The sequence below is a fragment of the Aythya ferina genome (genome assembly GCF_964211825.1).
Source record: "Aythya ferina genome assembly, chromosome: 8".
Classification (NCBI taxonomy): Eukaryota; Metazoa; Chordata; class Aves; order Anseriformes; family Anatidae; genus Aythya; species Aythya ferina.
This window is the reverse complement of record NC_140304.1, coordinates 23,275,344-23,291,359: the sequence shown is the minus strand read 5'-3', so window position 1 is coordinate 23,291,359 and position 16,016 is coordinate 23,275,344. Positions and strand designations below refer to the sequence as shown.

Below are 16,016 nucleotides of genomic sequence, written 5' to 3'. Positions count from 1 at the left end.
GGCCAGATGCACCTCTCCTTGGAGCAGGGGGCAGCCGAATTTGTCTCCTTGCTGGAGGGGATGCACAGAGCAGGGTACGTGACAACCCCATGTACATGGGGCAGTCTGGACACCCAGTCCGTGTGCTCCCTGCTCCCCCAGCACTGATACCTGCTTCTTCCACCCCCCCTGCCCTGCTTGTCAAGGCACTTCAGACAGGTCTCAGGCTTGTTGACAAGCACTAAACTCCACAGCGGCGAGAAAACCATTTAAGCACTAAGCCCCCCTCGGCTTTAGCGAGATGACTGCACGGTGTGGGATCTTAGCACAGCACCTAGCAGGAGGCAGAAGGAAGGAAACGTTAATAAATCCTGCGGCGGGCCAATTTCACTCGACCTGACACGCTGCTCCTCCTGGAATTAACTGGGCAAGCCCCGAGGCACCTCTCCGGAGCGGCACCCCAGCCGCCCGCTCCTCGACACCAAGCTGGGAGCATCCATGAGACCTGCATCCAGAAGGGCTGGAAAAAGCAGTCCATACATTCATAGCCGCCCTCTCCAGCAGAACAAGAGCAGGGCTGGATGAAGCTGTGCGAGTCCCCACTGCTGATTTTATCCCCATGTTGGCAGCAGGACTGGGGGTGAGGGGCAGCACCCTCCCCACCCCAGGGCAGCGAAGGGGGAGAGCCCCTGGGGAGCAGGCAGGGAGATGTCACATCTCCCAGCAGTGCCCCTGGGGGTGTCACGGGAGGACAGAGCAGTGGCCTTGCTACAGGACCGGGTTTAACCTCCTGGGGCTTGTCGGCTGGAAGGAAGCTCCATGGAAGAGAGATTGCAGCTAGGTGGGGAGATTGGTGGGTCTGGAGATGCAGGGGATTGCAGCAGTGTTAGATTTTATCTGTGGCTCTGCACGGCCAGATGACCTTGGGATCCCAATCAACAGTTGTTAATAAAACATAGGGGACGAGTGTGAGGGGTTAGACGCCGAGCACAGCTCTGAGGGATGGCGTTGCAGCTGAGGGCACTGGGGGCTGCTGCTGCCTGCTGTAACACCGCACACAGCACCCAGAGCTGGGAAGGGACGGGGGAGCTGGTTCTGGTCATCACTGGAGAGAGCAAGGGGGTGCTGGAAGAGCTGGGACCCCACCACAGAGCCACCACTGCCTCCCTGCTGCGCCCCTGTCTCCTCCCTACCCCTGGCTGTGCCGAGATCCGGCCTCGCTCAGCCCACATTTCAGTCCCAGCCATTACAATGACAATGGCGATAAGAGATTCTTATCACAGTGCTCGACATTGATTTGAAGCTGAGCCCCTTTCCCGCTCTCCTCCTCCTCCTCGTGGCTGTGGGCACGCTCGGCAGCTGCTTGAGAGCCAAGCTAAGGGCGGGAGGTTCAGATCCATCTGGGGCTGGAGAGGCACAAAAAACTGGAGGGGTACAGAAACTGCCCACAAGTTTCACCGAGGTTAGGGCTGTAGTTAACAGAGATGCCCGGTCTCTCAAGCTCCCTTTGCAGCCACCATCTCCATGATGTGCAAAAACTCAGTTCCTCTCATTGTTGGCCCCTATACATGGGCAGGTCCCTGGAGCTGGCCTCTAAAACCCACACCAATCCAGACTTCCACCGTTCAGCTTCCCTCTTTGCTCCAGGATGGCCAGCAGGGTGCTGTGTGCCCAGCAAAGAAGTCTGCCCGCACCAGGACTGCCCTGGGCACTGGGCACATCCACTCTGGATGAATGCACCAGTGCATGTGCAGAGCAGGACCTCAGGTGGGGAAACTGAGGCACGGGAAGGCTCTAGGCTCACACAGCAGCACTGCCAAGAGGTGTCCTGGTCTGGAGCTGCTTCAGGAAACCTGGTCCGTTTCTCAAAACCAGTGAAGCCCCAGCATCTCTGCTGAAAATCCTCCCGGCACAGCCTCTGGGAACAGCAGCCCCACGGGGTGGTGGCAGGGGAAACACCCGAACAATCGGAGCCTGTGCGGGGACGAAGAAAGGGCGCTCTTGTTGGGGTGAGCCCAGCGTCGCCGGGTGGCACCCCAGGTACCCCAGCTGTGCCAGCACTGCAGCACAACAGAGACGGGGCTGTTCGGGGCCCAGCCCCGGCACAGGGTGTCACCGCCTGCGTTTGTGAGCAGGGACGTTGTCTCTTTGTCTGCGCTGGTTTCTGCTCTGCTGACCCGCTTTGCTCTCCCTGTCGCGCCATCCATCAGCTCTGGCAGCCCCGTCAATTCCAGGCCTCCGCGATGCCATTCCTCAGTGGGGTGGGGGGATAAAGCACATTTTTCTTAGGGCGAGGAGCAGCACTTTCCCTCCTGGCAACTTGCTGGGCTCCCTCCTTCCCTCCTCAGAGCCATGCAAGGCTCTGCTTTGCCCCAGCCTCAGGACACCGGGCTTTTCCTCCAGCCACCTCCATCTCCCCAGCAGCAGAGCCGTGCTCCCAGCTGCCCGGGGCGAGCAGGGTCCCTGCAGCATCCCCGGCCAGATGTGCTCTGCCGGCTTGCCCCGAGGCCCCTGCTATTACCGGCAGCAGGCAGGCGGTGGCAGCCTGCCCCGCAGGCAGCGGGCAGGGCTGGGGTGCTGCCAGGCTGGCAGGTGCTGCGGGGCACCCAAGGGACCTCACTGCCTTCCCCGCAGCCCTTTCTGCTGCTTCTGGGGGCAGGTGGGCACTGGTGATACTGGTGGCTCACCCCTGGCCATGCGCACGGCTGGGTGTCACCAGGCTTGCTGCCGGAGCTGAGCGATAGGAAAAAGTGGGATTTGGGGACAGCCTCCATCCCCTGCTCCTCACGGGGCTGGATGTCTCCCCTGCTGCCCCCTAGCACTGCAGACCTGACACAGGGAGCTTTGTCCCCCACTTCCACCTCGGCAGCAGAAACATCTGCCTCCCCCCCTCAGTCAACGCGCAGCTTTTAATAGTCCTGACAATTCGCAAGAAAACAGGGGCATTAAATGTTAATTATATCTATTTGGATTCAAAAAATTTTATTACTCGAGTTAACGATAGCTGGAGTCATAAAGAAAAGCGCAGAGCAAGGGGACGCTGCCTCTCCGCGGGGCTGAGCACCCGCGGCCACCCCGTGCCAGCGGCCACGCGAGGCCCAGCGGTGACAAACGGCTCCGGGACACGGAGGGGCCGGATCCTGCCCTGGGAGCGGTGCTGGGTTTGTGGTCGGTCCTCGTGTAGGCACTGTGCTGGCGGGACTCGGCCTGCCCCAGCCCGCGGGCTTCTAATTTACTGCTTTCCTTTTACCGTAAAACTGAAAGGGGAAGGTGCACCCTTTAATCACTGCCTCCGGGGCCCCGCCTGAAACCACACAGCGACCGAGCGAAGGCTAGGAGTTAATGCTCCTTCCGACACCTTTTTATGATTCATGGGCCTGACCTTGAGCCATAAACCGCTCAACCTCCCCGACACACTGGCAGTATTTACAGCCTGCAGGGGCCGGTACGCGCAGGCACGGATGCAGACCCGGGACGGGCACAGGTACGGGGCCAGGGATGCCACAGGTACCCGGCCCCACCAGGGACACCCTATGATAGGGATGGCCGTGCAGGTGGGCGGCCACGAGGGATGCTAACGCAGCAGGCGGAGGTGGAGACACACATTTTGTACCTATGCACACATTGCACTTAAGAAGCTGTTTATGCACGGCCAAACATGCATGGATAAACATGCCGAGATGCCCTCCCCGGGGAGCACACGTAACAAGCACCTTCATGGGGGCACGCTTGCATGCAGAGAGGTGCACGGCCGTGTGTCTTAAAGCAAAGGGCACAGGGTTGAGAGGCTCCGCATGCAGCCGCTCGGGGTCGGCTCGGACCAGCCCGCTCCTTGCTTTCTGCCTCAGTTTCCCCACTGCCGCAGCAGCAGAGCTACTCCTGACCCATCCTGTTTGCACGGAGTCGGGAGGCCGAGCTCGTTAATGTTTGCAAAGTGGGTTTGGCTCCAGTGATAGAGCTAGCCAGAAATGTGAAGGTCATTATTATTAGCAGGATTAAAGCGATTTAGCCCAGCAGTGAGGGGGTACAGGTGAGCGCAGCAGCTGTGCTGTGCTCAGCAACAAATTGCACGCTCACACAACCTCAAAATAATGACAAGTACAATAAAAACAGTGAGAGATAATGACGAATACTACGATCATATATCATTTCAGAAACTTTAGGCAGGACTAGAAGGTCGCCACGCTGCCCTCTAATCCTTCCACCCCCGAAATACACTCCCTGCAGGCAGCAGGAACCGAGCTTTGCTGGTCGTGGGAACTTCCCAGATCCCATAAGGGCTTATCAGTGCCTGCTCTGCACATGCACAGATCTCCTGGTGCGGGCCCATGTGCATCACTTGCCACCACGGAGGTGCTGCCACACAGCCTCCGGGCAGGTCCTCGCCAGGCAGCCTCCCTCCTCCTCCTCCTCTGCTCCATAGTGGGGACCATGGTGTTGGGCAACTTGTCTGGGACAGGAATCCCCCTCTTTACTTTACTGGTTGCTTTTTTTTTTTTTTTTTTTTTCCCTAGTTACAAAGTAAAAGAAGGAAAAACCAGGCTTATCTCAGAAAGCAGAGTTCAGGAAAAAGCTACTGGTCTTTTGGACTCAGCAAGTCCCCATTGGTAGCCTCTCTTGTCACCGGGAATTTATCAGCCAAACACAGATCTGGTATAATGCGCCATATAACTAGTGCATAAACAAACTTCAGCATGATAAATGTGCTGCTTTGAAGCCATAAAGTTATTAGCTGGTGGCTGTTAGCTACTGCTTAGCATGGGGCACGCTCCTGCCGTTAACCCCTCGCCGCCCCCTCGGTGCCCATCGCCGTGGGGGGACCTCGGGAGGGGAGCCCGGGGCACGTCCCCATGCGGGGTGACGGCAGCCGAGCCCCGGGCTGTGCAGGGGGGACCCTGCAGGCACTGCTGGCTCTGCAGTGCTTATCAGTGCCCTTTGCACCCACCACGAGGAAAGGGCTGGAGCCTGCAGGAGGGATATGTTGGCCAGGAGCAGGGCTCTGAAGGATGACACCCCGGTGTTTGAGACCCCTCCTCTCCTCCCCTGTGCCCCCCGGGGGACAAGCACAGAGGGTGGTGTGCATCCTCATGGCACAGACCCTCTGCAATCTACTGGTTTCAGGCTCAGGCAGGGCTGGAGGAAGGAGGTCACCCCTCCACTGCTCAGGACATCTTTTTTAAAAGTGCTGAAGCAAAAGCCCTGATTTTTTTTTCCAGTAGCAGAGAAGCAGTGAGCACCAGCAAGGTGTTTAGAGTTCCCTCTGCTGCCTGCAGCACACGGCTGCCGCCTGCTCCCATCAGCACAGCCTCACCGGAGGCTCCTGGGTGCTGGAGGAGCCCCACAGCCACCAGCAGCTCAGTGGGACACGGCCAACCACACAGCATCAGCAGGGCTGGCCACCAGCACGGCACCTGGAAAGCATCCTCCACCCCATGGGGACAAGGGGATGCTCCCACCAAGGTCCTCTGGTGCCCCTGGCCACCTCCTGCCCCTGTCCCCCCGGTGTGCTGGGGGTGGTGGCAGGTCTCCAGTGCTCTCTGTGCAGCAGTGGGGGGGATGCAGGGGGCCGGGGGCTGGCTCCCATCCCTCTCCCCAAACAACTGGCCCTGCCAGGAGGCAGGAGATGTCTCAGCAGGGCCAGCTGGGGGGCAGCGGGACTCGGAGCTGTCTCAGCGCCTGTTCCTCATTAGAAGCCCGGTGTTGAAGAAACTCATAATTAGAGCCCTGAGTATTAATTAATCTCCGTGACCCTCCTCTCGTTCTCCTTCCCCTGCTCGTGCAGCTCAGGAGGTCAGCCTGGATTATTAACACGTGCAAGTGCAGGATGGCGAGCACGCCGCGCGGGTCGGCAGCGATGTAGGGCCCAGACCCCGGGGCCCGTCCCCGTGTTCAGAGCAGCCACGGGCACCTTGTCCCTCCCCGTTCGGTGCTGGTGGCAGCACGGCATCCCTCCCCTGCTCCTCTCCTCCATCGCCAGGCTCTGCTGGGGACACATTCAGCACCCTGGGGACAGCACCAGAGTGGGCACAGAAATGTGTCCCACAGTGAGCAGGGCTGGTGGTGTGCTAAATGGGAAAAGCATCCCATCTGTCTCAGGTCTTTAAGAGCCTGGGCACTGAGGAGGCAGCCCTGAGACCCTTTTAGCACCATGGTGGCCACGTCCCACAGCCCCTCTCCTCCCCTGCTTGCCCACTCAGGCTCAGCCACTTGGGGCAAGGACTCGGCTCCTGGCAGCCCCATGCTCCCTGCCAGGGGACTGATGGGCTCCAGAGAGCTGCCACGGAGCACCAAAACAAGATATAAAATAAATCCAAACTTTTCTGACGCCCTGGTAACCACCAACTGCTTCCCTGATCTGATTTTTCCCCTTTTCTGCTGGAGCAATAAAAAGGGGAAAATCAACATCCAAATGATCTTGTTTATGGCGACTAAATAAGCTGCATGTGCTTAATCCGTTAGAGTTTAATGAATTTACGACTTGCTTTGGAATTTGACAAGGGCTGTAAAAGAGTAATTAACATTTATCAGTGTGTTTTTTACACACACCCCGCCCTCCTCCCGTCTCCCTTCCTCCTCCCGCTGCCTGTCGCGGAGCAGCACTGGGTATCGGGGGGAATATAAAAGTGATCAATTAATTCTTAATAATCTCGGGGAAAGATTGTAGAGTCGCAGTATGAACTCAGGGAGTGTCAATAAACGTGCCAAAGGTTGGCCCCCTCCCCGGCGCTGCGGAGGAATGCGGGCAGCCGGGGAGGGGACTGGGCTGCAGGGACGGGTGGTGCTTGGTGGAGGGGCCCTGCACCCCGTTCCTTCTCTTTGGGCCCTGCTGGCATCCAGAGCAACCCTTGGTCACCTCACCCAGGTGGCCAGGATGTCCCCGGGGCAGGAGGAGAGCAAGAGAGGGGCTGGTGGCAAAGGGGGTGTCTGTGCTGCTCCCCATCTGACACAGCAGTAGTGGTGATTTGGAAATGCAATCCCACTACAGCTCTGTAAACCTGAGCCTGAAGGACCCCAAATCCTCTCCACAACCCCAATATGATCACGCTGACCATGCACGTAGACGGGCAGCGCACCCATGGGTGCAGGCGTCTCCACTGCCCCGCTGCCACGTGGTGCAGGATGGCAGCACAAACACGAGCAGATTCTGGTGCTTCCCGAGCCCCCAAATCGCCACCCGATGTTTTTACCCCTCCTTGGCACCCAGCCATGGGGCTGTGGAGTGGGGCATGAGCATGCCTGGTGTGTGAGGGTGTGGGGAGCCTGCATCCACCTGGGCAGCCACACAGAAGGAGTGGGGTCAGAGCTTCCAGGCTCCCTTGAGGAGATGGGGAAGCATCTGGCTGTGGGGCAGAGGGTCCCGGAGACCCACAAACAAAAGCTCAGGATGATAAATCCCCTGAGGTGTGAGACTGTCCGGGCATCGGCTCTGGACAGAAACAAATTCTCCCTGTCGAACATAATGGCCCGAAAATAAGCAATGAAGCGGGGAAGGAGAGGACTGGACCCAGGGGGGCTGGAAAATCTCCTCCCAGCCCCGTGGAGAGGACGTGGGAGGGGACGAGCACTGGGCCACCCACCCGTGGGGCAGACAGGAGCGTGGGGATTTCTCCCCAGGTTGCTCAAACCATGTGTAGCTGGGTGAGTGCAGGAAAGAGACGTGGAAAGTGATGGGATGGGCTCGCCTTCATTTTATATGGACCCTCTTGTCCCCTGCAGGGGCTGCAGGGTCAGTGTGGGTGGTTGGGGTCCCGTGGCTGTGGGATTTGTCACGGTGTCTCCAGAGCTGGCCAGGAGCAGCTCGGGGCAGGCAGATGGAGGGGGGAGCCGGGAGGTGGCACCCCACAGGGAATTAGGGGGTGTGACAGCCAGCAGGGCTGGGCACCGGGGGGATCTGCACACTTGGGACAGGGGCTGGGGATGGGGGGTGGCCAGGCCACGCAGTTCCCTGGCTGTGGGAGCACTGGGGGCACGGCACAGGGGGCACAAGGGGGTGGCAGGAGATGCCCAGGTCCCCTAAACATGCTGCCCAGGGTCTGACGCCCGCAAGCAGTGGCGCTGAAGATGATTTTAGGCCATGATTATAAGAAATCTATTGATCTCTTGGACTCTGTAATGCCAGATGAACCATTTTAATGGAACACCTATTCGTCATGCATTAACCCTTCTCGCCTATTCGGACATTCAGCACCGAACTGACGAGGGCAGCGGGATTCCCGGAGTCTTTCTGGGGAGGGAAGGGGGGGAAAATGTTTCTTTAGGACACAACAACAACAAGAAGAAAAGAATGCAAACTTACAGAGGGGGAGAGTTAAAATCATACGATGAGTGGCAGTTGCAGACGCCTGGGGCCCTCTTTGGTTGTCGCTTCTATCTGGCAATCAATTGACAAGAAATTGGGATTATGAAATATTACGTCTGTGAGCAGAGGAGGCGGGCTTCCTTCCCCAACCTGCGGGCAAGCCTCCACTCCCCACTGGGACAAACCACGGAGAACATCAGCGATTTGGCCTCCGGCAGGTTTTTAGCACGAGCACGGCCATCATCCCCACAAGTCTTACTGACCGACTCTGAGCAAGGCTGCGATGCCCTAAAGATGGATCTAGATGCCCGTGGCTCTTTATGGGAGTGAGACCGTGCACCTGGGAGCACGGCGTGCACAGGGCAGGGGAGGGATGGGGAAAAGGGAAACATGGAGTGGGAGAACAAGTGGCTCATGTCAGTGGGGATGGGATGGTTTGGGATGGAGTTGTGATGGTTTGGGATGGGATGGGATGGGATGGGATATTCCTGCTCCTGGGTGGGAGCAGGAGGTGCCACATGCACGTGGTGGGGCACGGCCCCCCCGGCGCCTCTTGTGTAAGCGCTGGGGAGGGGGCAGGCGCCGTTTCCTCCTGCTCGAGCCGTTGCAGCCTCAGAAACCACCAAGTCCCCGTTGCATTGGGAGCTGCCCGGAGCTTCCTGCAGGTGCCGTGTGCTCATGAATCACACCTTGTCACCGGGCTGCCCAACGGCTTGGGCTGCTGCCACCCCCGGCCCCCGGCCCGGCCAGGCAAGGGTTAAGCGGGCATAAATCACTCTGTTTGAGAGACGTTTCAGAGCCTCTTCCAAATATTATAAAAAATGTCTTTAATCATCTAATAGCGCGAACTCGGCTGGTGATGGATGAAGAGAAGTCGCCTCTCTCCTCCTGATCCTAACAGATGAGGCTGAAGAGCTGCTGCTGGGGGGGGGGGGGGAAGTTGGGGAGGGGGCTGGGGGAAGAGAAGGACATTTCTCAACCTCCCACCAGAGCAGTTATAAATATGAGGTCATACAGCAAGAGATGATAACGCATTAAAGGCTCTTGAGATATTAGTCTGTCAGCCTCGTTAGACACAGCCTATTTGGGGCTGACTGCATAATTAGAGGCTGGGGTACCCATAACTCACTGGTGTTTATACGGTGGAAGGGGCTACACTCGCCATCACCCTCAGCACTCAGAAAAGTCATCTTCAGCAGGCATCAAACTCCACTCCCTGATGCAAAAATAATGCAAATCCTCCTCTTTATGGAAAAAAAAAAAAAAAAACACCTTTCTCCTGCCCTCATCCCCTGCCCTACCCCAGCCTCTGCTCTCCCTGCACCCACCCTCACACCTCCCTTCTGCCACGGGTGGGGAACTGGCCCCTGGAGGAGACAGGGTGGCTCCAGGTCGCTTGTGGCCAAGGGGAGAAGTCCTCAGTGCCAGTCCCCCTGCCCTCTCCATGGGACAATTCTCTGGGAGGTGCCACCGGGCACCTGCAGGCTGTGGGGAGCTGGAAGCAGCGCGGGGAGGTGGGTGTGCTTGGGCCAAGGGGGTCCTGGGGAAGCAGCCGGGCTGTCCTGGTCTCCTCTGCTTTCTCTTCTCGGTTCTGCCTAGCCGGTGGTGAGCACATCGACCCAGAAGGGCACTTCCCAAACCCGCCCGGCTGAAAATTGAACAAGTGAAACAGGGAAGGGGAACGTTTCCCTTCTGCAACCGTGCGGAGCGAGGGCACCACAAGAGCCGGCTCCTGCTCGAACGGGAACAGAGACGGGGCAGGGGGAGGCAGCAGACAGCCAGCCCGAGCCTTGTGCACCCAAAATTGACCAGAGGAGTTGGTTTGCACGTCCTGAGCCTTCCCATAAGCAGGGACATGAGCACGAGCAAGCAGAGCCCTCGCTCTGCAGCTGCCCTGCCTCGTCCCCTCGTCCTGCTCGCCCACCGCAGCCGGCGAGGGGCAAGGGGTCCGCAGAGGCGGGGGCAACCCCATGGCTTCCCGGGCTGAGGCAGGATAATGAATCCTGATGGGGGAAGTGACCTTTTCCAAATGCCACATGTCATTGGATTTTATATCACACCAGGACAATGTGCCATGGGTATTAAAATCGTTTTTCCAATAGGAGTGTGTGTGTGCGTGCATGTGTGTGTCAGGGAGAGATGTGAGAAAAATAAAATTAAGATGTGAAAATTGGGCTGCCTCTAAACATGGCCTTTAGAGAAGACTTCGGTCCTGGCAGAGCAGCGCTGACAGAGAACTCCGAGCCCTTTGCTCCTTGGATCACGGGTGATTTTGTCAGGGAAATAAGGCCTGTCCAAAACCCATGACAGAACTAGGGAAAATGCTCGGGAACCCTGATCCCCATTTCTCAAGTCCTGCAGAGACATTCAGCTCCTCCACAGAGGAGGACGCCTCCGGAGCTGCTCTGCTCCATATATAAATGTCCCTGGACACCCATGGGTGGCAGCTTGGGCTGAGTATGCACAGAAAGTAAAATTTACATGACTGCTAAAGCCAAGCTGCATGGTCCCCGTGGGGCTGTGAAGCAGTGACCCTGGGACCAGCGTCTGTAGGCTGTCCGAGCACACAGGTACGGGGCACAGCAATGGCATGACACATTCCCACGGGGAAACACAAAGCAAAAAAAAAAATAAAAAATGAGGGAACAGGCTGGGAGAACTCCAGCCTGTTCCCTCAATCTGCAGGGCAATTGTCCGGCTGAAATAACAACGCTGGGACACACACACAAAAAAAAAAAAAAAAGAAAAAAAAAAAGGACAAGCTGTGTTTGTTTATTCAGCTTCTTTCCCCCCTTCTCCTTTCGACAATGCCCTGACACTGTGTCCTGCCGTGCTGGAGCTGCAGCCCCAACGGACTAAATTTATCCCAGCTGGAGCCCTGTTTACAAGCCTCGTCCTGTTTGCAGCGTGGCCCATCCTGCCCTTCCCCGGGGCTGACAGCCCAGGCTTCACCTTCCCTGGTCTCTGCTCCTTCAGCCCTGGAAATTTCGCCCCCTGTGCTTGCAGAGGGGGTAACTCGTGGCCCCCTGCCCGTTGTGGGCTCCCTGGGCTGCTGCTTGCCCAGCGTGGCTCAGTGGTGGCCAAGGCTCGTGTCACTCAGGAAAATGCTGGTTGTAGGCTCGGGAGGGTGCTGAGCACCCCAGGAGGACCAGGCTCCACTATTAAAACCTCGATGGAGCCCCGCGTCCCTTTGCACCCATACGAGGTGCTCAGCTCCATGGGGAACAGTGGGATTGGACTGTCACACACTTGTCCTCGTCCCCCCATGGGCTCACATGGGTTGGGAAGACGGAGCTCAGCCCTGAGGAGACCAACCTACAGCTTTGGGTCCCGTCTCTGGTCTCCTGCAGGAGTCCTCCTGCCATCCCAGGCTGCCTCACCCCCAGGAGGTGCCTTCAGCAGGGCTCAGTTGGCAACATCCGGGCTCTTATTTGCTGTTTAATGAGTTCCAGATAATGAATCCCAGGGCATGAAAGCTTTTTGTTAACCCTTTGGCTCGCCGTCAGGATTTGCCAGCAGTCTGCAAGGATCTGAAGTCGTAAGAACAGTTTGGGGGTGACTGCAGGTGCTCACCTATGGACGAGCTCACGCTGGGCAAGAGCAATCCCCATGGGGTACCCTACTGGGCCCAGCAGTGAATTTGACCCTAAAGACTTGTCCAGACGAAGCACTGCTCCTGAGAAACCCCCCGACAATGGACATTTCTTATTCCAGGGCGAAGATCTCGGTCATACCCACCAGACCCGCTCTCTGAAATACAAACGGAGCTTTCGGGGAATCCTTCTCCTGCCTGAAAATCACCAAAACCCTGCACTCCCACTCACTTTCCATGGCAGGCAGGGCGTGACGGGAAGGGCTGGTGGAGCAGCACCCAGCACACACACAGCACTGTGCTCCTCACACGTGTGGCTCCTCATCTCCGGAAGAAGATCTGCTAGTCAGGAAGTCACGGCCCTGATTACTTTGTCTTCCACGTTTAAGAACATCCCTAACTGCTCCTTGGATAGCTCAATTAGTAAAGTGAATATATTATATAAAGTCTAAAAGATTAAACTATCATAGGCAGCCCATAATTTCATGAAGAAGTCAGGGGAGCATATCCCTCTTATTAACTCTATAACAAATGTGATGAAAATGTTCAAATAGAATGTTAATGCAATGTTACGTGTAATTTTCCCAGGCGATTTTCTGCTGAAATATTTCTTTATTAATAGTAATTGAGGGTATAAATTATGAATGAGGCGATTTTCTCCTTTCACTGGGAAAGACGTACTAATGGCAATAATTCTTTATAATAATTTTTTTGGGGGGAGAGCGGGGAGGGAGCTGGGGTGAGGGGTTTAAAGAAAAAAAAAATCTTTAAAGGGATTGCAAAATATATAGACTAGCAGTGCATGTTTTATGGCAGGGCGCTGTATTTTATATCCGTGTGCTGGGCACCAGCCCCGTGCCGGGCTGCGCTGCGTGTGCACCGCGATTTCCTCGCGCCTTCTCCATCCTGCTGATATCTAAGGGTTCACTGCAGGCCAGGGGCATGTGGAAGCCCTGTGTCTGCAAATGCTGGACTCTTCCAACCTCATGTTTTGCAGGAGAGGGGCAGCAGTGGCAGCACGAGCTCCGGGTACTTTGGGTTAGTGGCTGGGACACGCGCGCGGACAGGCAGCGCCGAGCCGCGCAGCTGCTCGCCGGGAAACAAAAAGTCCTTTCTGTGATGCCAGAATGAAAGAGGCGTTTTACAAGGGTTTTCAGAGCTTGCTCTCCTTGAGGGCTGTATGGTTTTTGACAAGCCAAACGACTTCAAAATTTTTCCACGCGGTTAGGGAATAATGCTGGTTGGAGGGTGTTTCCTAGCCCCTGCCCTCTGCGTGCATCTCTCTTTGTGAAGGTGAAGAGGAAAGAAAAGATGATATCCCTAAAATTTCCACTGAAATTTCCACATTAGCTGAAAAAATCTCTGAACGGCATAAAACTTTTAGACCAAAGGATTTGCTTTTCCCCCTATTTTATTAACTTCTCCCAGGAAGTGCTGCCACATTCAAAACAAGATCTGCTCTGTGAGGGTAAGCAGAGAAGCAGATGCTCCCAACCCTCTGCTGTCCAGACTAAAGAGCATCCTGAGAGATGCTTAACCCAGCTCCTCTAGGGGCAGGCAACCTGGTCAGCCAGCCAGAGGTGACAGGGAACAGCTCTAGGACAAGGTGCCCGTGACACAGCCCTGGAGCAGCGTGTTATGGGGCACAAAATGGTCTGGATGCATTTCTCAGCATCGCCACGGCTCCTCAAAAGCCGGGGAGGGGATTGCTTTACTCCTCCCCAAGGGACATCTCTTATATTCACCTCACCCAAGCATCCCCCCAGGCACTGCCCTGCCCTGGCTGTTCCTCTGCTGGCCCCTCCGCTGGGCTGGAAGCCTCCCAGCAGCAAGGATGTGCTGTCCCCATCTCCATCCTCCTGCAGGCATTGCTCCCAGGCGCTGCCGGAGGCTCTGCCCGCGCGGGGAGGCTGTGGCGAGGCCGACAAAATCAGCGTGATCCGTCACCGACCCTCCTCAAAATTAGGTTAATAATTTATGATGTTAAATGGGACAGTTAATAGCTGGGCCAGATGATTCCTCAGCTAATCTAGAGCACGGGCTGAGCTGCAACGAGTCCTCTGAGAGTTCATTACACTCCCCAGCCCTCAGCGCTCGCGCTTTTGGCTCCACTGATGCCTACGGGAGGCTGTGGCTGGTGCCGCTGGCAACACGCCTAAGACTTGCCCCTCATCAATTAGGAGAAATAAGGAAATCGACAGGAAAATTAATTTCCAAAGAGACAATGCCTATGACACCTGCACTGCCCTCGGAAAGCTGGGGGTTTAGCTGAAGCCTTGGGAGGCGATTGCATCTGATGTCTCGCTGTGCAAGCTCAGGCTGTTTTTCTCGGGGCTGGGAGGGCAGGAGGGGATGTCAGCCACTGGGCAGGGGGTGCTCGTGCTCCTGGGTCAGCCCCAGGCAGGCACCAGCCACAGTTAGGAGGTGTGACAGCAGAGCCTGCTGCTTAAAGCATCCCCTCCCAGCACGCCGGAGCTCACCAGAAGTAAGGATTTGCACCTCGACTACACATGTTCCCAAAGAAATCTTGGAGTTAAAGGGTCAGGATGAGAATGTCCAGCAGGACTTTTACCTAGAGGACATCCAGGCTTTCCATCCCTATCCAGTGCAAACAGACCAGCTGAGGTCTGTGACACCTGGAGGCAACAAAGCCCCTCTGGCACTGCTGGTGCCACCTCGCCTCGCCTCCCTGGAAACATCTCCCTGGGGGATGCTGACAGCAGTGCCAGCCCTAGGAAGCCTGGAGGAGCGTGCCAGGGCTCTGCTCTGCAGAAGAAACAGTGAAGGGCACTCTGGCAGCCCTTCTCTGTGTTACAAGGCACAGAAAGTCTGCGCGACTGACAAAATATCAGCAGCAATGTCAGCCTACGGGGTGTCTGTGCCATGCCCTTCATGGGGCAGCAGGCAGACCCCAAGGGCTACCACAGCGACTGGCCGGGCTACCAAGCACAGGCAGCCGTGGCCAGATGTGCACTGATGGCTCGTGCAGATGTTGGCCCCGCAGAGCGCCTGGTCAGCATTATTTCCCCTTCTCCCTTCCACATTCCTGCTCTTGCCAAATTCAAACCATGCGCGGCGCGGGGGGATTACCTGCAATTACAGCTTTCACACGTCAGGCACAGCTGGGGAGGGGGCGGCATGGGACGAGGTGTAAGGGCATCCATATGGTGGGCTCCTGCTGCCAGTCCCCTGCCTGCAGTCCCACCCCCGCTCCAGATCCCCCTCCCAGGCAGGGACACGTGGGGGCAGAGGGGACCCCCAGCTCTTTGCCTTCCAGCTTCTGCCCGAGCACGTTAGAGGAGAAATGACAATTAGGGGGACAACAAATGAAGCCGCCGGCCCCTGGGGGGGGGACATGTGCGGTAACTTGAGGCTGGAGCGGAAATAGCTCTGGTCGACCCACTTAGAAAATCATCATTACTGCAGGATTTATGGCTGACATGAGCTTGTCTGATAGATATGACTATTTAAAGGCAGCCAAAGCCTCCATTTATAACAATGCGAGGGAGGGGGGCGGAGGGAGCTGGGGCAGGTTTGAAGATCAAAGGGGCACCTGGAAAGGAAAGGGGACCTGCAGGGACAAAGGGACGGTGGCTTCAGCTCGAGGCAGGGCTGGTGGGAGGGGGCTGTGCCCACGGGGGGAGCAGCGAGCACCCCAACACCGCAGCATCCCCCAGCTGTGGCACGGATCCTGCCTTTGGAGCTGCCAAAGTGCCCCTGCATGGGTCCAGGCTGTCCCCAGCCCCAAAGCCCAGGTGAGGGGCTCTGGATCTGGCACTGCAGGCAGTGCACGGACACTGCTGCCTGCTCGGGGTGCTGCACTATTCACTGGGATACCTTCAACTAGATGTAAAGGGAAAAAAAAAAAGGTGAGGCTGGGAGAGGTAAACAGCAATGGCAGGTTTGGAGGACAACAACCACATGCTTGCAAAGTTTTGATTATTATTATTATTATTTAATGTAAAGGACAGAAAGTGACCGCTGGGAATGATGCTGGGCCATTGCTGCGTGGTCCCATGGGGCATCCACAAAGAGGAGGTCCCTTGGCAGCTTGTCCCAACAGCAAAGCCAGGCAGAAGTCCTGCTTGTGAGTTCCTCGGGCCTGCCTGGCCCTCACTGATGAACTTTCAGATCAACCTGACTAAT

The 16,016-nt window shown here is 56.8% G+C and overlaps 1 protein-coding gene across 6 annotated transcripts in view; it reads right to left on the bottom strand.

The window, feature by feature from the left end:
• RNF220 (ring finger protein 220) overlaps positions 1–16,016 on the bottom strand; it is a 187,749-nt gene that overhangs the window by 102,843 nt on the left and 68,890 nt on the right. For 4 of the 6 annotated variants that reach the window (XM_084527940.1, XM_084527941.1, XM_084527937.1 and 1 more), the window contains exon 3: positions 8,276–8,350. The exons of the other annotated variants lie outside the window; for them this stretch is intronic. In XM_084527940.1, the coding sequence (XP_084384066.1) occupies positions 8,276–8,350 (75 nt within the window). The remainder of the gene's footprint in view (positions 1–8,275; positions 8,351–16,016) is intronic. 6 annotated transcript variants of the gene reach the window in all.